Source organism: Gorilla gorilla, chromosome 10 (assembly GCF_029281585.2).
Source record: "Gorilla gorilla gorilla isolate KB3781 chromosome 10, NHGRI_mGorGor1-v2.1_pri, whole genome shotgun sequence".
NCBI classification, from domain to species: Eukaryota; Metazoa; Chordata; class Mammalia; order Primates; family Hominidae; genus Gorilla; species Gorilla gorilla.
The window spans coordinates 73,951,642-73,971,675 of record NC_073234.2 but is presented as its reverse complement, the minus strand read 5'-3'; the positions used below and the strand labels follow the sequence as shown (position 1 = coordinate 73,971,675).

At 38.1% G+C, this 20,034-nt stretch overlaps 1 protein-coding gene across 3 annotated transcripts in view; it reads left to right on the top strand.

Moving 5' to 3' along the window:
• The window catches only part of STK38L (serine/threonine kinase 38 like), an 80,712-nt gene extending 68,430 nt beyond the window's left edge, over nucleotides 1-12,282 (top strand). For all 3 annotated transcript variants that reach the window (XM_019038734.4, XM_055358008.2, XM_055358010.1), the window contains 8 exons: nucleotides 1,687-1,841; nucleotides 2,197-2,299; nucleotides 2,471-2,532; nucleotides 4,519-4,636; nucleotides 5,079-5,202; nucleotides 6,510-6,605; nucleotides 9,325-9,416; nucleotides 9,510-12,282. In XM_019038734.4, the coding sequence (XP_018894279.1) occupies nucleotides 1,687-1,841; nucleotides 2,197-2,299; nucleotides 2,471-2,532; nucleotides 4,519-4,636; nucleotides 5,079-5,202; nucleotides 6,510-6,605; nucleotides 9,325-9,416; nucleotides 9,510-9,637 (878 nt within the window). In that variant the 3' untranslated portion in view covers nucleotides 9,638-12,282. The remainder of the gene's footprint in view (nucleotides 1-1,686; nucleotides 1,842-2,196; nucleotides 2,300-2,470; nucleotides 2,533-4,518; nucleotides 4,637-5,078; nucleotides 5,203-6,509; nucleotides 6,606-9,324; nucleotides 9,417-9,509) is intronic.
• The last annotated feature ends 7,752 nt before the right edge of the window (nucleotides 12,283-20,034 follow it).

Genomic DNA, 20,034 nt, shown 5'->3' with positions numbered 1-20,034 from the left:
TTGATGCTCATTTTTACCACAAAACAGATTGTTTTGAAGGAATGATAAAGTTAGCACATTTTAAATATTACCGTTCTGGGTTCACTGTATATAATTAGATTGTTATAAGTTGTGTTAGTTTATTTTGTGTTGTTACAAAAAATACCTGAGACTGGATGGGCACGGTGGCTCACGCCTGTAATCCCAGCACTTTGGGAGGCCGAGGCGGATGGATCACGAGGTCAGGAGATCAAGACCATCCTGGCTAACACGGTGAAACCCCGTCTCTACTAAAAATACAAAAAATTAGCTGGGCGCAGTGGCGGGCGCCTGTAGTCCCAGCTACTCGGGAGGCTGAGGCAGGAGAATGGCGTGAACCCGGGAGGCGGAGCTTGCAGTGAGCCGAGATAGCGCCACTGCAGTCTGGCCTGGGCGAAAACAGCGAGACTACGTCTCAAAAAAAAAAAAAAAAAAATACCTGAGACTGTGTAATTTATAAAGGAAAGAGGTTTAATCATTGCTCAGCAAAGAGGGCAAGGGGAAAAGAATGGCAATGGAGGGCAAAGAATTCTGGGTTTCGTTTTGTTTTGTTTTAATTTTTATTTTTTGAGATGAAGTCTCACTCTGTTGCCTAGGCTGGAGTGCAGTGGTGTGATCTTGGCTCACTACAACCTCTGCCTCCCGGGTTCAAGCGATTCTGCTGTCTCAGCCTCCTGAGTAGCTGGGATTACAGGTGCCCACCACCATGCCCAGCTAATTTTTTTTGTATTTAGTAGAGACGGGGTTTCACCATGTTCGTCAGGCTGGTCTCAAACTCCTGACCTCAAGTGATCCACCCACCTCAGCCTCCCAGAGTGTTGGGAATACAGGCGTGAACCACTGCCCCTGGCCCCCTATTTTTTTTAAAGCCTCAAAAAAATATGAAAAAAATGTAATCAGTTGTCAGTTCTGTGTTGTAAGTGCACCAGTGTTTACAACAGTTAAAACTGTTAAAACTTTTAAAATTCCTTGAAAATAAAAGAATGTCTGCAGGTGCCTTTTTTAGTGGGATAATGTCCCACTAAACTCTAAAAGAATATATTTGGTTTCCAGGTGCACTTATTCTGATTTTTTTGCAGTTTGACATTTTCCTCAGCAGTTAATTCTAGAAGTTGAGTGGTAGATATTACTTCATTATCAGCTCTTTTGTGATTTGATTTCACATGGTCTCTGCCTTAAAACCATTAAAAGTCATGAAACTTCTGCTATGCAATAGCACTTTTATTTGGCCCAAGATGTGGTTAGAAATATACTGGGTAGATCATAAAATGCAAACTCAGGAAAGCTAGCTGGGCATGGTGGCTCATGCCTGTAATCCCAGTACTTTGGGAGGCCAAGGCAGGCAGATAGCTTGAAACCAGGAGTTTGAGACCAGCCTGGCCAACATGGCAAAACCCCATCTCTACTAAAAATACAAAAATTAGCTGGGTGTGGTGGTGCACACCTGTAGTCTCAGCTACTTGGGTGGCTGAGGTATGAAAACTGTTTGAACCCAGGAGGCGGAGTTTGCAGTGAGCCATGATCACGCCACTGCACTCCAACCCGGGCAACAGAATGAGACTCTGTCTCCAAAAAAAAAAAAAAAAAAAAAAAGCAGGAAAGCTTTTACAAGGTATTCCACCTTTGAGGCATTTTCAATAATAATATATTTGACTTTCCTTTATTTAGGTGACATGATGACATTGCTAATGAAGAAAGACACCTTGACAGAAGAGGAAACACAGTTCTACATTTCAGAGACTGTTCTGGCAATAGATGCGATCCACCAGTTGGGTTTCATCCATCGGGATATTAAGCCAGACAACCTTTTATTGGATGCCAAGGCATGTGAATAAACTGGTGAATTACTAGGCTGTTGATTATTTTTTAGAGCAGTAGAGCTGATTTTGTGAATGGAAATCAGCAACTGCAATTTAGAATATTGCTAAACAACATTATATGATAAGGTACTAGGAGAGGACTTGGGAATGAAATGACAACAGGGAATATGGCTCTCTTTTTATCTCCCTCCATTTTCTACTTTTAAAAATCATCATCAGATACTTAAAATTTTACATTTTACGTGTATAAATCCCAAGCTAAGAATTTTTGTTATAATTGCTATTTAATAGAGGAGTTTATAACAAGGCTTTTTGTTTTCAAAGTTAATATGATCTAATTTTACTGGATTTTTTTTAGGGTCATGTAAAATTATCTGATTTTGGTTTATGTACGGGATTAAAGAAAGCTCACAGGACTGAATTTTATAGAAATCTCACACACAACCCACCAAGTGACTTCTGTAAGTTTGGTTGTTGTTTTTCTTCTTTCCCCTGGTTAAGATACTGTAGAGAACGGAAGGTTCTTTCCCTTTCCCCACTCCTTAATCCACTGTGTTTTAGATGTATATGTATTTTCTTTTTGTGGAGAGCATTTTTCCCTCGTGATTACAATTCCATATTGTTGAAATTAGCATTTCAGAACATGAACTCAAAGAGGAAAGCAGAAACTTGGAAGAAGAACAGGAGACAACTGGTGAGTCAACCAGTTTTTAAGAGAATTTTGTGCCTTGGTTCTAAAATCTTACCTGGTTTTAACTTGATTATTTTTATCTTTATAATAATTAGTATTTACTTCATAACAATGATAGCGCTTGCTCTGGGATCACACAGTTTTCTTAGTTTCTCTGTTAAGTTTCCTTGCCTGTAAAGCAAAGTGTTGGTTTTTACTTTATAACTTTAGAGTAGTTTACTGAGCATACCTACAAGTAAGCTGTTTACTAGTAATTAGCACTTTAAATAAAACTCACTGAGGTGAATGCAATTGTAATGAATGCCTTGTGATTTCCATTTTTCCATTTTTCATAACTGTGTTACAAATCCTGATACAACAAATATCAATCAGCAAGTAAGGTGGTTGTGAGTTTCTAAAAACTTCTTTATAGACAAAGTAAACAGGAAGTTTGGGATGTAAACAGTGTTACAATAAAACAGACAAAATTTGAAAAAGCTGGCTTTGCCACAGATAAATTTAATTACTCCTTTAATATAGAATTACATTATTTTTAACCCCATACTATTTCCTTTCTATAACTGAGCAAATAGAAGAATTGCTTCCCCTTTCTCCTCTTTCCCTTTGTCCTGTTAACATGGTCCATCAACAGTCTACAGGTTAAGAATGTGCCTTAGGATTTTCTTTTTCTCATTTCTTATAAAATGCCTGGCACATACGGACACTCTATAAATACTTGTTCAACCAAATGATGAAAGGAAAACTAATTCAGCATTCCCTCAGGAAAGTAAATAGACTGAAAAATAATAGGCTAATACCGTGTAAAACCAAATAAAATGACCTTTGTATTATTGAGCTTATTATCTCATTAACCTAAGTAACTGCAAAAACTTGTAAAACATTTCAGTATTTTTAAATGTATTGAGTTACACATTAAGGAGAAAAACTTTGTTCTACTTTTAAAATGTGTCCATTTTAGATCAGGTTTTGCAATTGAGAATAATTGCAATATTCCCTATTTTTAAAGGGGAAAAACTGAATACTGCTTAAAATTATGGTGGGGGAATTCTGTACCCCCCCTATTTACAAAATATTCATAGGTGATTACTCAGGTGTGTGTTTTATTATTCTCATGGCCAGTAGTTGCCAAGCCTTAGATCGAGTGTTTCCCAAGGGAGAAGTAGAGAGGACTCAGTGTTTGGGGCAGGAAATTTCTTTAGCATCTGGATCCCCTGCCCTGTAAATGCCAGTTATGTCACTGAGATGACAAAATCTGTGGTCCTACATTTTGCCATGGCCCCAAGAGTACTACCCCTAGTTGAGAATTACTGCCTTGTAGAAATCATTTTTGTAAGATTTTATATGAATTAAGAATTAAAAACTGCATAGCTTCCTAATGGATAAGCAGTACCCTGGAATTACATTTATAATGAAAATACCTCATGCTTATTTTTGTAGTTTGTAGTTTACAAAACACATGCTGTTTATTGTTTCATCTTCATATCAACTCTATTAGGGCAGGTATTATTATTCTAGTTTTATGTAAGCAGAAGCTGAGCCTCAGAGAAATTGAATAATTTGCCCAAGAACACATTAGTAGTGAGTGGGGAAGCCAGGTCTTCTAGATTCAACTTTTTCATTCTTTTTGAAATAGACTGAAGGCTATATATATAACTAACTTAACTGAGCTTCTTGTGGGGGCAGAAATTATATATTCTTATAAAATGCCTGGCACATATGGACACTCTATAAATATTTGTTCAACTAAGTGATGAAAGGAAAACTAATTCAGCATTCCCTCAGGAAAGTAAATAGACTGAAAAATAGTAGTCTATAACATATTATCTGACTCACTACCTACCACTAAGCCTTGCACATGATAAACATGCAAAATAAATACAAGTGAAAATTTAACTCCTCTATATATTGCTTTTTCCAGTAGTAAGCCGTCCTCAGATAGATATTTTTTAAATGTTAAGAATGCTGGTTTGACGAGTTGCTCCTTTGTAGGCATATTCCACAGTTGGGACACCAGATTACATTGCTCCAGAAGTATTCATGCAGACTGGTTACAACAAATTGTGTGACTGGTGGTCTTTGGGAGTGATTATGTATGAAATGCTAATAGGTATGTTTTATCATTCATTTATGTACAAAATATATACATTTCCTTGAGTGCCATTGTTTGAACATATTACAGATATCATTGACTAAAATATTTGAAGTCTTTTAAACTTAATTCTGATGTTCCCCCAATGTTAAATACATACTGATCAATACCAGTGAGCTCCCCACGGATCCCGTTTCAGGAAGGTGGGTATTTAACCCAAACTCCCACGTATAAAAGTGGTTATCTACATAGCTTTTCAGGTAAAAGGGGAGGCAGTGCTTTCAATCCTTTATTTTATTGACTTTATTAGCAATGTGATTGTAAATTGATGAATGGTGGCATTTTTGACTGTTAAATAGAGCACTCAGGGTTGTTTGGTTTCTTGTCGCATATGTTTGGTGGGTATAAACTTCACTGCTCACAAAGCTGATGAAACATTTTTGATTTATTTGTTACATAGGATATCCACCTTTCTGCTCTGAAACACCTCAAGAAACATACAGAAAAGTGATGAACTGGAAAGAAACTCTGGTATTTCCTCCAGAGGTACCTATATCTGAGAAAGCCAAGGACTTAATTCTCAGGTTAGTGGTTAAATTCCTAGAGGAGTTCATAGTGTCTTAAAACTTCCTAAGAACCTAAAAGACTCATTTCACTTTTGTGGGGGAAGAGGGGATACCACTGATGTATACAGTCAAAGAGATCAATAAAGGTGTTTTTAAAAATGTAAACTCTTAAAAGGAAGTACGCAGAAAAAATGTAGGAATTAAAAAGAGGGAGGAGGTCTTGTATTGCTTCTGTTACTGATATATATAAAAGCAAAAGGTCACTTCTGTTAGAATGCAATGACCTGATTCCATTAAAGAGAAAAAGGAAAATGTTAATAGCAGATTCCTGTCATGAAAAGTATATATGTAAAATCTTCTAAGCAAAAAATTCCATGTGTTCCTTAACTAATATGAAGTGTTTTGGTACTGCTGTGAATGGCTGGAAGGAATATAAATTGGGACAACTTGTGGGAATAGCCAGTTGGCAGCATATTATTTTTTTAAAATCCCTAAACTATATATGACCTTTGACCCAGAAGTTCTACTTCTAGGGATTTCGCTCATGCAGATAATCAGATACGTATAAAGATTTAGGTACAATATGTTTTTCATGGTATTTAATAGTGAAAATTGAAAACTATTTAAATGTTCAACAGTAGTGGACTGGCTCAATAGTAGACTGTCTATAATACCTCTATATGTAAATTTTAGAAAACAAATTAATTGGCCGGGCACAGCAGCTCACGCCTGGAATCCCAACACTCTGGGAGGCCGAGTTGGGCAGATCACAAGGTCAGGAAATCGAGACCATCCTGGCTAACATGGTGAAACCCCGTCTCTACTAAAAATACAAAAAATTAGCCGGGCGAGGTGGCGGGCGCCTGTAGTCCCAGCTACTCGGGAGGCTGAGGCAGGAGAATGACATGAACCCGGGAGGTGGAGCTTGCAGTGAGCTGAGATCACGCCACTGCACTCCAGCCTGGGTGACAGAGCGAGACTCCGTCTCACAAACAAACGAAAAAAAAATTTATTGAAAAATATTTAATGACTTTGGCAAATTTTCTCAGTATATCAAGTGAAAAAAAGCAGACCTAACATAGTAACTATGGTAGCAACACAGTATTTTTAATATTGTAAAAGATTAGCATATTTACAGTAGTTATCTCTAAACAGTGCGCTTACAGATGATTTTTATTTTCTTCCACATTTCCTACAATAAACATAGTTAACATCAATAAAAGGAAAACATTATATTTCTTTAAAAAAGAAATATTTGAAGTAATGCAGCTAGAATACTTTAGATGTATCTTGTGTATGATAATTTCTCTGTTTCCATGTTGTAGATTTTGTATTGATTCTGAAAACAGAATTGGAAATAGTGGAGTAGAAGAAATAAAAGGTCATCCCTTTTTTGAAGGTGTCGACTGGGAGCACATAAGGTATGTTCCTAGGCTTTGAATGGGAAAGGTCTGAGTAAAAACAAATTTCTAGAGTTGGCAATTAATTTACCTCTGATTCTGCTAGATTAAATACAAAAGTAACATATAATGTCATTAAGTGCAGTGTTTTCTGGATTATGTAAGTGAGTGGGACTATTGTGGCTACAGCTAGATGACTCATTTTAGGCTAACATCCACTTTCAGGGAAGAACATTGGGAAGCTGTTTAAATTCTTATATTCATATTCACAGTGAAGGCTGTTAGCACATGAAACATGTATTTACATTTCACACAGTGACCCCTCATTTTTGTCCTTGCTGTAATATACCACATACTGTCTCCTTAATTAATTTATAATAAGGTACAGTCCCTCTTTAAACAGTGGTTGGGCATTAAATAATACAAGTAACTTTTAAGAATTTGCTTACAGTTGTTAATTGTGAGCATTGGCTTTTTTCAGTTTATGGCCAAACTACCATTGGTAGTTCTGATCTGTTCTCTACACAGCAACAGTTTAGAAGCATAAATCTGGCCATGCCACTTTCCTGCGGCCTTTTGCACTTGGAATACAGTTAAGAAGCCTTCACTGCTTTCTTAGGACTGCAGGATACGGCGATTGCCTCATCTGCAGGAGTTGCATCTTGGATGGCCTCTCCTACTCCTCTTCCCACCTCTAAGTTTTGCTATTTGCTATCCATCCTGACTGAAATGCCCTCTCCCTGCTGCCTCTACCCCTACCCTGCCTAGCTAGCTCCTTTGCATCTTCCAAGATAGCTTGTGTGTCATTTCCTTGGTACAGCTCTTCACTGGAGAACCTGCTGTGTGCTAGGCACTCTGCCTATTATTATTACTTATTTTTTTGAGACAGGGTCTCACTCTGTCGCCCAGGCTGGAGTGCTGTGGCATGATCATGGCTCACCGCAGCCTCTACCTCCCGGCCTCAAATGATCCCCCCACCTCATCTCCCCAGGTAGCCGGAACTATAGGCGTGTGCCACCACGCCCAGCTAATTTTGTTGATTTTTTTTTTTTTTTTTTGTAGAGATGGGGTTTCACCATGTTGCCCAGTTGCCCAGGCTGGTCTTGAACTCCTGAGCTCAAGCAATCCACCTGCCTCGGCCTCCCAAAGTGCTGGGATTACAGGCGCCTAGCCCACTCTGCCTGTTGTAATAATAGCTAATTTTTAAAAATCATTTATTGTGTCCAGCACTGTTTTAAGTACTTTACTTGCATTTCTCATCTTATCCTCATATAAGCTCTATAAAATAGGAACTGTTATTATCCCTGTCTTACAAGTGAGGAAACTAAGGCACAGAGAAGTTAAGTAATGTGACTACAGTGCTGCAGCTAGTAAATTTTTTTTTTTTTTTTTTGAGACGGAGTCTCACTCTGTCGCCCAGGCTGGAGTGCAGTGGCGTGATCTCGGCTCACTGCAAGCTCCACCTCCCGGGTTCACGCCATTCTCCTGGTGGAGGCCTAACTCTTAACCACTATGCTGTATAATACTATACACACATAACTTAATTGAATAGAACTAGAATACCCTCCCTTTTACAGTGGGAAGGATGCTTAGAGACTGCCAGTTCTCTTGGTTTTATAATGAGGGAACAGTCATGGAGCAGGGACTTGGCTGCCTAAGGTCATACTGCTAGTTAATAACAAGGAAGGTTAGCTCTCAGGCCTCCAGGGTTCTTTCCTCTAAACTAGGTTTATTAAAGTAGTATACTAAGTATAAATGAGTTGGAATAATTCTGGTAAAAAATATATATGGTTTTAAATAATTTGGTAAACTTAGCACCTAATAAATCCAATAAATATTTGTTGAAAAAACAGAAGCAATAAAAACTGATAGCTTCTTTTAACCATTTGTATAGCTAAACTTTTTAGCATGATAAGAAGGCATTTTCATGACTGGTTTCTTTTTAACTGAGTATCTTTGATTCTCTTAAAATTTGTATGACAGAAGTTTTTGCATGCAGATTTCATCACAAATATATAGTCCCTTCACCTATGTGCCCCTTATTTTCCCAAATGACTTTTAATTTATGGATTGTCTACTAGTAGAATTCTATTCCTAAATCAATTAAGAAGGATCCTGTCCTCATAATATCTCAAATACTTTATACAATTATACAATCTTTTAAATAAAACCTCTTCTTTTACTTTTCATTAGCTCATTTTTCCACTTAAAAAAATAGGATGAGAAAGCCTTGGGTACAGAGATATAAAAATGGCAAGTAGGTGGAGATGCTTAATGGATACAAAAAAAATAGAATGAATAAGACCTATTACTTGATAGCACAAGAGGGTGACTATAGTCAATAATAATTGTACATTTTAAAATAACTTAGAATGTAATTGGATTGTTTGTAACTCAAAGGATAAATGCTGGAGGGAATGGACACCCCATTCTGCACGATGTGCTTATTACCCATTTCATGCCAGTATTAAAACCTCTCATGGACCCTATAAATATATATACCTACCACATAACCCCCAAAATTAAAAAAAAATTTAAAATTCTAAGTAAATGAAAACATTTTAATAAAAAATTATACTCAACTATTTTGAACTCCCTTTAACTATTCTCAAATCCACAATAAAGTTCCTTGGATTTTCTAGTATCTGTAGAATAGTATGCAGAATTTACAAGTAGAATTATTTGTTGGAAATTGAGAGTTCAAGAAAAGTTACCATGCCTACTTAATACCTTTTTATAGGGAAAGGCCAGCAGCAATCCCTATAGAAATCAAAAGCATTGATGATACTTCAAATTTTGATGACTTCCCTGAATCTGATATTTTACAACCAGGTAAGACAATCTGTAATGTAACTAACCCTATTAAAAGTCTTTGAAGATGATGGCATTTCACTAATGAAATTCCTTTAATTTTTCTCTTTCTAGTGCCAAATACCACAGAACCGGACTACAAATCCAAAGACTGGGTTTTTCTCAATTATACCTATAAAAGGTTTGAAGGGTTGACTCAACGTGGCTCTATCCCCACCTACATGAAAGCTGGGAAATTATGAATGAAGATAACATTCACCCATAACCAAGAGAACTCAGGTAGCTGCATCACCAGGCTTGCTTGGCGTAGATAACAGTACACTGAAATACTCCTGAAGATGGTGGTGCTTATTGACTACAAGAGGAAATTCTACAGGATTAGGATTTCTAAGACTACTATAGGAATTGGTTGGCAGTGCCAGCTGGCTCTTTTTTTTAATATTTTATTATTTTTGTTAACTTTATTATATGAAGGTACTGGAATAAAAGGAACAGACATCCCTTTCTAACTGCACTGCCTACATGCGTATTAAGGTCCATTCTGCCTGTGTGTGCTGTGGCTTTGAACTGTAACACCTCTAATCAATTCAGGAGAAACACATATCATTTAAAGCAACATAGGCTAACCTGTAGGTAACACTGCAGTATTGATGTTTTACTGCAAATCTTATGGGTCTAGATAATCAGTAAAAGCCATCTTCCATAGTTGGTGTTAGAACATTGCCCTATTGGTTTGGACATCTGTAGAATATATATGAAGACAATTTCTGTAATGGTTTTAAGAGATTTAAAAAGAAATTCACTGGTTCTTTACAAAATAGAATTTATCATCAAGTTATTACACAAACTTCACAGTAAGGAGTGACAAGTTTATAATAAGGAAGAGAAAGTTTAACACCTTCACTCAAGCACTCCACTAATATATTTATGTTGCATTCAGAAATACTGATGACCTTCATATACGTAGTCTGTATACTCATAGGGAGATGTACTGTATTATATAACATGTAAAGTTGATTTTCTTGTGACAAGAGAACTTCTTTTTTTAACAAGAGGACATGGCATTATTTTAATTTGATTATGGTGAGTTGAATTTAAGACATGACCATGAAGGCTGCTTGTAGAATTAGTGTATTTTTATTAAACTATTTTTTTAAATGTCAAACTTCTATCATGTAAATGGACTTATAGAGAACAAAAAGCTATTTACTTTGGTTTTCTAGAAAGTTGTTACATATCATGGCTGGTTAACTTTTATTTCTTTTGATGAAAATTTTTCCTTTGATAGTACTTGTATTATTGTGCCATTATTTTCTTATGCTCCAAATGTACCAAAGATCTTGAACAGAGTGGATGTTCACAACTGAGTAGAATTTTCCTTTCCTGTGGGCATGCTGTATTCAGACCTGACAGATCTTTGATAGAGGTCAGCTTATTAAAGGGCAATATTGTTCGTGTTTAGCTACATCACTGTGGTGAATATAGATGGAATTAAGGAAGTAAATGCAGGCCAGGGGGTTGTGATGAGAGGATAGGGGAGATAATATCAGCATCAAATTCTTTGGGTATCTCCCTAAGAATTAAATAATCTTTTCTAGCTTAATATTTTAATTCTAATTCAAACAACTCTCTGAGGTTTTGGTTTCATTAGTAATAGTTGAGGAATAATATACTAGCAAAGAATGGCCTAATGTTTGTTCTTAACTGTTAATGGATGAAATTTTTTAAAGATACAACCATGATAACCATTATAAATGATCTATGATCAAAATCTAAAGTGATGAATTATTTGTAGGAATGTCTTCCTAATGGGGAAGAATTGCATAGGAGCATTATGCAAATCTACACAAGCTTTTATAAATGTTGCTGCTAGGTAGCTCCACAGTGTTTCATAAGGCCATCCTGTTTCCCCCAACTCCCCCATTTTTGGTTTGTTTCTTTTTAAATATTTGTTGAGTACTTATGTGTTTATCTAACAGTTCACTTCCATTTTTCTAGTCTGGATTTTTTGAGTATTTAGGAAAGAGAGCTATTAAAAACTCTGGGGATTTCTCAATGTGACTAACTCTAATTTTTCTAATTATAACTGCCTTTAATTAACATAATATTAACTTTTGCTGAGGTTTATGAGATTTTCTCACCCCACATCGCTCCCCTTTTTTTAAAAAGGACTGTTTTGCTAGTGTGATAATGAATACGTAAGATATGAAATAATTGCAACATTGTCTAGTTCTAGTATGGTTAACTATTCTTGAAATGGTATTGAAAAATACCGTTAATTCAAATTGACAGAGATTGATAAAAAGAAGCTGATTTACCTAAGTTTACTTTTTAATTGCATAATAGAGCATTTTTTGTTTTGAGTTCCCTCATTCTTATTACCAGAAAGAGCTTGCAAATAGTTTTACTTTCTTGGCACTGGAAGGGTAGTTCTGGAAAGCTACTTTGTTGAGAGTCTCATTCTTCCCTGGAGTTAATAGAGTGATTCACAATCTTTGGGGTTTTCTCCTCATCAAAAGCATTTCTTAAGTGCCTATCTAAAAGCAATTAAAGACTGTGTATGCCCTTTAGAAGCTAAGAATTTGATTCATGATGCAAATTAACTAGATAATTTGCAAAGTACCCTTGAGATTGAATTTTCTCTATTATACATTTCCCATATTTCAGGTGAATGATTTAATTTAAATGACAAAACCCTATCTAGTCAACTGGGCATAATGACATTTTCTTTAAATTAGACTCTATTTTGAATTAAAAGAGTTTTATTATAAACTGTGTGTTTTTGGTTTTTCTAAGTATATAGAAAGCTTGTATAATTCAGATTTATCAATTTCCTGATTTAATGTAGACTTTGACTTTTTTATTAAAAACCTTTGTATTAAAGCAAGTTATGTTATTTTTCTTTTATGCATTTATTACTAACATAGCTTTAAATCTTTAAATGTATTGAAGCATTGTGCTGTCTGAAAATAAGGAATTGCTTATAAACCAGCCACTTCTGAATACAATATATAGCTGATTTAATAAGCTAGTTAGTGAATGGAAAATAAGTGTGGAGTATTAAAAATGTTCTTTGGTTGGTAAGGCCTAAGATAGGGTTTCATTTATTTCTATACTTTTTCTGTTTTTTAAACACCTGCATATTTTTATGTAAATCTCTAAATTTAAAATATTTTAAGTACATTTATTTTTGGTGTTTTATTGTATAAAACCTTAGACAATCAATCAGTCAGTCTTTACTGACAGGAGCAGCAGCTATCTGTCTTTTGCTGATCTACAAATAAATGAATTGAGAATTTAGTCCATAGAGGTCCCTGGCTACCAAACACATTCTCCTTTGAATTGTTAAAATTCAGAACATTCAAAATAACTGTTTTGCTACAACCCATGATTATTTTCCTGTTGTGTTTATTTAAATTTACTTTCTCTTTAGAAGTGCACTTATTTCTGAAAAATCTTAATGAAACAAACGCTTAGAACAAATATAAATATGAGACACTTGGGACTACTAGAGATATTTTAGATTTTTATGAAAAAAATGTGAGGGGATATTGCTGCTTTAAAAAGGAATAAAGTAATAAAAATATATCTCAGCTATTTTTTTAAAGCAATATAATTCAGCAATTGTCTAGAAAAGTAATCATGAGGCTACTGAGTTTGGTGTTCAGTTACTGAGTTTCAAAAATGTTTTGGTGGCACGAGGACAAAATTTCATTGAAGGTAAGATAAGAATAAAAACTATGTTTACAAAATTTCTGTTGATGAGGTTTTTTGGTTTTATTTTTGAGTTTTGAGATAGGTGTTACCCAAAACTCAAGAAAGACTATTTAGTTAATGTAAATTACTGTCTAACTTTTACACTTGAAAATCACATCAAGAACAAAATATTTGAAGTTTGTATTTAAAATCTCCATTCAAATCTGTAGCTAAAAACATATAGGCTACACGAACTGTGCTGTACTTTTAGGTGCTTATTGGATGCATAGCTTACATACAACTACCCAACTTGTTCAAAACCAATTAGCAAGCACTAAATTGAAAATGCCTCCAAATAGCATAGGAATATGTGGCCCAGGTACCACTACCTCCCGTTCTGTGGAAGATACTGACAATCATCATGACTTTTTCCACTGAGCCTTGAGGAAGCCCGTGGGAATCCCATTCAGCCTCATTGTTCTCCAGCTGTTCCCTGACATACATCATTTCAATAATGCCACTGTCAGACACAACATTGAAAACACTGAATGTTAAAATTTGGGCATTACAGCAAACTCGGAGACTCTAAATTCATCTTTCAAAAACATCTAGTGATACAAAGAACTTATATTTGTACACAAAATGCCTTCACTTGTTTTTTACAACTACTCTGTAATTACATAATTACCATCATTTTATAGATGAACATGAGGCTGAGTGATTGTGACTTGCCTAAAACACAAGTAATAAGTTGCCCTTGAACCCAAGTCCAGTGTTCCCTACTCCTCCAAATCATAGAGTGAACTCCATTGACAAATTAACTTCATCGACAACTCATATGCTTCTAGGATCTCAGGAGTATACATGGAGTGATAGGGCCAGAGTTATTACTTTGCATGCTTTTGACCACAAGTGACAGAAAACACAAGTAAAAATGGCTTCAATGATAAGGAAAGTGAGTATCTTATGTAACAATAAGACACAAGATAGCTTCCAGAGTAGTCATTTTAGCATCTCACAAACATCAAGGAATCCAAGAGCAGTGGCATGCACCTGTAGTCCCAGCTACTCAGGAGGCTGAGGCAGGAGGATCCCTTGAGGCCAGCCTGGGCAACCATAGCAAGACCCTGTTTTCCATTTCTCTACTTTGTCATGACAAGGGTGTTGGCTTTGTCCTTGGTCTTGTTTCCTCAGAGAAGCTAGATGACTACAGAGACTCTAAGCATCAAATCCTCACACAACATGTAAGGCCTTAAAAAGAGAAATACTTCTGCATTTCCACTTTTTTTTTTTTTTTTTGAAGAAAAAAACAACAGAGTCTCACTCTGCTGCCCAGGCCGGAGTGCAATGGCGCGATCTCAGCTCACTGCAACCTTCGCCTCCTGGGTTCAAGTGATTCTCCTGCCTCAGCCTCCCAAGTAGCTGGGACTACAGGTGTGCGCCATCACGCCCAGCTAATTTTAGTGGTTTTTTTTTTTTTAATTTATTTTTTTTTTAGTAGAGACAGGGTTTCACCATGTTGGCCAGGCTGGTCTCAAACTCCTGACTCCAGGTGATCTGCCCACCTCGGCCTCCCAAAATGCTGGGATTATAGGCATGAGCCACCGTGCCCGGCCTTGCATCTCCACTTTTTAAGAGCAAGGAAAATCTTTTCCAGAAGCATTCTAAGCAAAGTAACCCTCACATCTTATTGTCCATGACTGTGCCATCCATGTAGTCCTAAACCAGTACCTGATGGGCAATTGATTTAAAACTAATCAAGCATCACGTCCCTTCTGCTGGGATGAGACTAACCTAAAGAACATGGCCACATGATACCATAACCAAATTAGGGTGCTTTCGACAAACTACAAGGTAATCAAGATGATGCCACACAGGTTTATTGCAATGATTCTTACCTGAAGCCACTGCACCTAGATTGTGGTGTTGGATCTGCTGCCTACATCGGAACTGAAGGTTGGTCCATTAACAGTTTTCACAGAACAGGATTGGGTCTCTGTACATCATACAGGAAGATGGACATCATACAAACAGGCCTTGGTCTTTTTAGTGCTTTTTCCATTCCTCCCAGATCCTATTCATCAGAGTAGATAATCTATTGGTCCATCTCCTCTAGAGCTCATATCAGAAATAGGGACCCTGATCAACTTATTTCCTCCCAAGATCCAGCCAAGGGTGGGGTGGTCTAATTACTATTAGCTCAATTGCTTTGTCAAAATTGGGAAGATGATCTCTGACTAATGAAAATTAAACATTTCTCAGGTGAGATTGCTAACTACCATCAAGTTATCTGAATTACTTTACCTCAACATTCATGATCAAACTCCTAAACACAGGAAGACTTGTAAGTCTCTTCCAAAGGGAGAAACTCATGGTAGGAAAAGTAAACTGTCAATACTCAGCCTAATACCTTTTTTTTTTTTTTTTTTTGAGACGGAGTCTCACTCTGTCGCCCAGGCTAGAGTGCAATGGCATGGTCTTGGCTCACTGCTACCTCCACCTCCCAGGTTTAAGCAATTCTGCCTTGGCCTCCCGACTAGCTGTGATTAGGTTCCTGCCACCGTGCCTGGCTAATTTTTCTATCTTTAGTAGAGACGGGGTTTCACCATGTTGGCCAGGCTGGTCTCAAACTCCTGACCTCAGTGATGTGCTCGCTCGGCCTCCCAAAGTGCTGGGATTGCAGGCATGAGCCACCGCATCCAGCCTTTTTGTCTTCTTGGGTAAAAAAATCAGGAACAGAACTTGGAGAACCCTCTTGTACGATTCTATATAATACCGAGAGGACTAAGGAAGACTTGGGATACCATAACTGCTTTAAGAGTATTAAAAAACTGTAAAAGTAAACATCAGTTGAGTTATTGATGCTTATACACACATACAAACACATAATCCCTAAGGGAAAAAGTGTAAGCAACTCCACATAAAAGTAGATGTGTGCACAACTATTCCCTCATTCTTGTCCTAAGTTTTGTCCTTCCTTGCAGTTTGCTCAGAATTTTAGTATATTGCTATTCCTGTCCCTAAGAAATACTGCTTCTCTCCCCGCTGCTTCCCCGGTGTACATACCATACTGCAACAACCCAGGCTTAAGAAAATTGATTTTTGATAAGTTAAAGCAGTATTTCCTAGATTAGAGTACTCAGAGCAACTTTCAAAATCAGCTAGGAAGCACATTTGAAATAAGGACTTAGTGTGATTCACCCCAAACCTACTAAATCAGTCTCTGGGGGTGGGTCTGAAATTGTGCACATTCTCATGTACATTGAATTTTGGGAACCACTGAGCTAACAGAAAAAGAAACTAATACCTGCTCATTGGTTTTTGTGAGAATATATATATATAAAGTAACTGATGCACAGTAGGTAAAATACAGAAGTCAGTGCTTACAACAGTGCCTGGCACACAGCAGGTGCTCAATAAATGCGAACAAGTTAATTAAATGACTATTTTTGTGGGTGGCCCTGCTTTCCACCTAAGGCCAATCTCAAAATGTTTTCACTTTTAATAAAAACATAAATACGACTCCAAAAGCATTGAGACAATGTATGCAGCTTTTGCTGAAGTTGTTATTTTCCAGGGAAATAATGTAAGAGGGTTTGCATTACACAATGAAGTTCCCTAAACACCGCTTTAAGATATCTCAAATTTCCTGGCTAGGTGCAGTGGCTCACGCCTGTAATCCCAGCACTTTGGGAGGCTAAGGCAGGCAGATCACATGGGGTCATGAGTTCGAGACCAGCCTGACCAACATGGTGAAACCCCGTCTCTACCAAAAATACAAAAAATTTAGCTGTGTGTGGTGGCACATGCCAGTAATCATAGCTACTCAGGAGGCTGAGGCATGAGAATCGCTTGAACCCAGGGAGGCAGAGGTTGCAGTAAGCCGAAATCACACTACACTCCAGCCTGGGCGATAGAGCGAGACTCTATGTAAAAAAAAATAAAAATAAAAATAAAAAAAAGATAGCAAATTTCCTCTCCTTATGGCAGCCGCACCACCTCCTTTACCACCCTCTCTGTCTCAGGAATGCTCTTTCCTCCAATTACCTCTCTGCTTTTCCTTCCCTTAGGCCACGCTCAAGCTCATCTTTCCTATACCAGAAGCCCACCATAGATCCCCTTCTCTCTCTAAACATATGGGAGAGTGTTGGCCTACTTGTTTCTCCAAACTGCACTCATCAATCTGCCCAGCAAATCCAAGCATCTTCCCCAGGATTCACCCTCCACAGGATGCTGGGGGCAGGGTAGGAAGAAAAGGTAGTTTTAAACATTAATAATTTATTTTCCCCAGTCACTTAGGAAATCAATAATGGGTAGTTGCTATTTATTTATTTATTTATTTGAGATGGAGTCTTGCTCTGTCACCCAGGCTGGAGTGCAGTGGCGTGATCTCAGCTCACTGCAACCTCCCCCTCCTGGGTTCAAGCAATTCTCCTGCCTCAGCCTCCCGAGTAGCTGGGATTACAGGTGCCCGCCACCACACCTGGCTAATTTTTTGTATATTTAGTAGAGACAGGGTTTCACCGTGTGAGCTAGGATGGTCTGCACATCCTGACCTCGTGATCCGCCTGCCGTGGCCTCCCAAAGTGCTGAGATTACAGGCGTGAGCCACCATGCCCGGCCTATGTAATTTTTTTTTTTTGATTTACCATCTTTACCATTTTAAGTGTACAGTTCCCAATGATAATAAATATATGTTTAGCCTTCTTTTCCCCCTTGTTGTTTTCCACCCCCTCTTCTCTCCCCTTCCTGGCTTCTGTGTTATTTATTGTTATGCATCATTGGAAATAGTATCTTCAATTTAATTACACTCTGAAGCAGGTGTGGTTTTTTGTTGTTTTGGGTTTGGGTTCTATCTTGTTGTTTTTTTTTTTTTTGTTGTTGTTGTTGTTGTTGTTCTTGGACCAAATACAATATCTAAGTGGCTTTAGGGACTCCTCTCTAATCTAAGTTATATTGTTACAATCCCAGCAGAATGCTAAAAGGACAGGAATTTACAGCTTGTGAGGCCGTGGTTCCTAATTCCAGATGGACAAAGGAGTATTTGTTCCACCTTTAAAATATTTGTTCTTGCCTGAGTACTTAGCAATGAAAGAAAATTAATGAACAAATTAAGTGAAAGGCAAGCAATGATTCCTGGAGAGCAAGGCAGCTCCAGGGCTTTTGGCAGGGGAACCATGCTGACCAGAAGGAACTGTGTGCATTCTATTACACAAATTCTCTTGCATTCTATTATACAAATCATCCAATCACCTTTCTCACATTTTTTTTTCCAAGTTGAAAATATGAGAAAACCACTCACTGGAAATGAGAGATTACCTTCCTATCCATCTGGCAAGACATTATATGTCTCTCTGCCTTATCCTATGGGTTATATAGCTACTCTTTAAAAAACAAAAAAATCATGTCTTAGAAAGTAAAGCTCCAGAGCATAAAGAAAAAAAGAGAGCAAGCAGGCTTTAAACCTGAGCAGTAAGGGGAATACCTATTAAGCAATGAAAGGGTTGTGCCCCATGGAATGCTGTAGGTCGGCTTTGTTTGTGCATTATTACCCTTCCTGCTTTCGTATTTTAGATTCTGGATTCCCCTTCTCTTGCTTTCAGGCTTTGGTGGAAGTGAATCATCGTTTCTAAGAAACGGGGACTGCAATGATTCACAGGCAAGCTTACTGGACACCACAATAGGAACTCCTAAGAAGGAGACCTAACTTTTATGGTCTTGCTTCTACTATCTACTAGCTGAGTGATCCTGGCCAAAATACTCAACATCTCTGAACTTCTGTTTCTCTACTAAAACAGGAATTAAGAAAGAGGTTGTGAGGCTCACTGAGCCGATAAGGGGGAAAATGCATTGTAAGCAAGGCCATGTATAGAATAGTATTTACATTTTAACCCAGATCTTAAAGCCCAGGTCTAATTAATTCTACCTGTTACCCCTTGGTAAACCACCTCAAAATAGCGTACACTTGTCTGGAAAGCCAAGGTTTGATCACATTCGGGAAACCCTGTATGGAATTACTGTTTCTAGCTGCCAGGAGAAGTTGGTGTTGGTAGAATTTGGGGTGGAGTTCCAAGTCAAAGCTAGGAATGAGACGTTTCAAGACTGGTTTTGATTAGGGATGTGTCTTGGTGTGTGTTGAGGACAGCACAGTTTTCAGCACGTCTCCCTTACCTCTAAAGTCCTAGCCCCTGCTTAAGCCTGCAACAGTTTTCTCCTGTCATGCCCACTTCTGCTTGGGAACACACTTCCAAACCCTCTGCCCAGACTCTCACAATGGCCCTAAGTACTGCCCTGAGGACACATAAGGTGCTCGTTAAGACGTTGGAATTGAGTCCTTGTAGGAAAGTTATTACCTTTAGGCTGGTTGCAAAGTTTGATTTGGTGTCTTCTCTACTGTGCCTTTCCTTTACTTACTTCTACTAGATTACCAAGGAATGGGTCTAGGGACCAGTGGGAGGGCAGCAAACCAGTGTATTCTAGACACGTGGCCATAGGATGCAGGGCTGTCAAGTGATGCCCAAAAGATCTTGTTTCTGGATTTACCCAACCGTTCCAGGAGGCAAAACGGCTTCCTCGGGACCCTCTCTCTGCCATCTACACTCTCGTCTCTGCAGCTAAGCCCTTCCTTAAGCAGAAAAGAGCAGGGTCTCTCGTCCAGCACCCTCCTCCCCAACCCAAGCCGCGTGCCTTCCGCTAACCCACCGTGCAATTATCTTCATTCATCCTTTACCTTTGCCCCGAGGGTCTAACAACTGCAATCTTCGGAATGCTGGGACAAAGCTTACTATGAGCATGGAAGCCTCTTTTCAATAGGGTGGTTGCTAGAAGGACTCAAGTAGCCTTTTAGTGCTTTGCTGCTCGCGGGAGGGCTCGGCGGGGCGGTGTCCGCAGCGACTCCGCCCTTGGCCCGGGTCTCTTTCCCGCCGGGGAGCCCCGCGGCGCC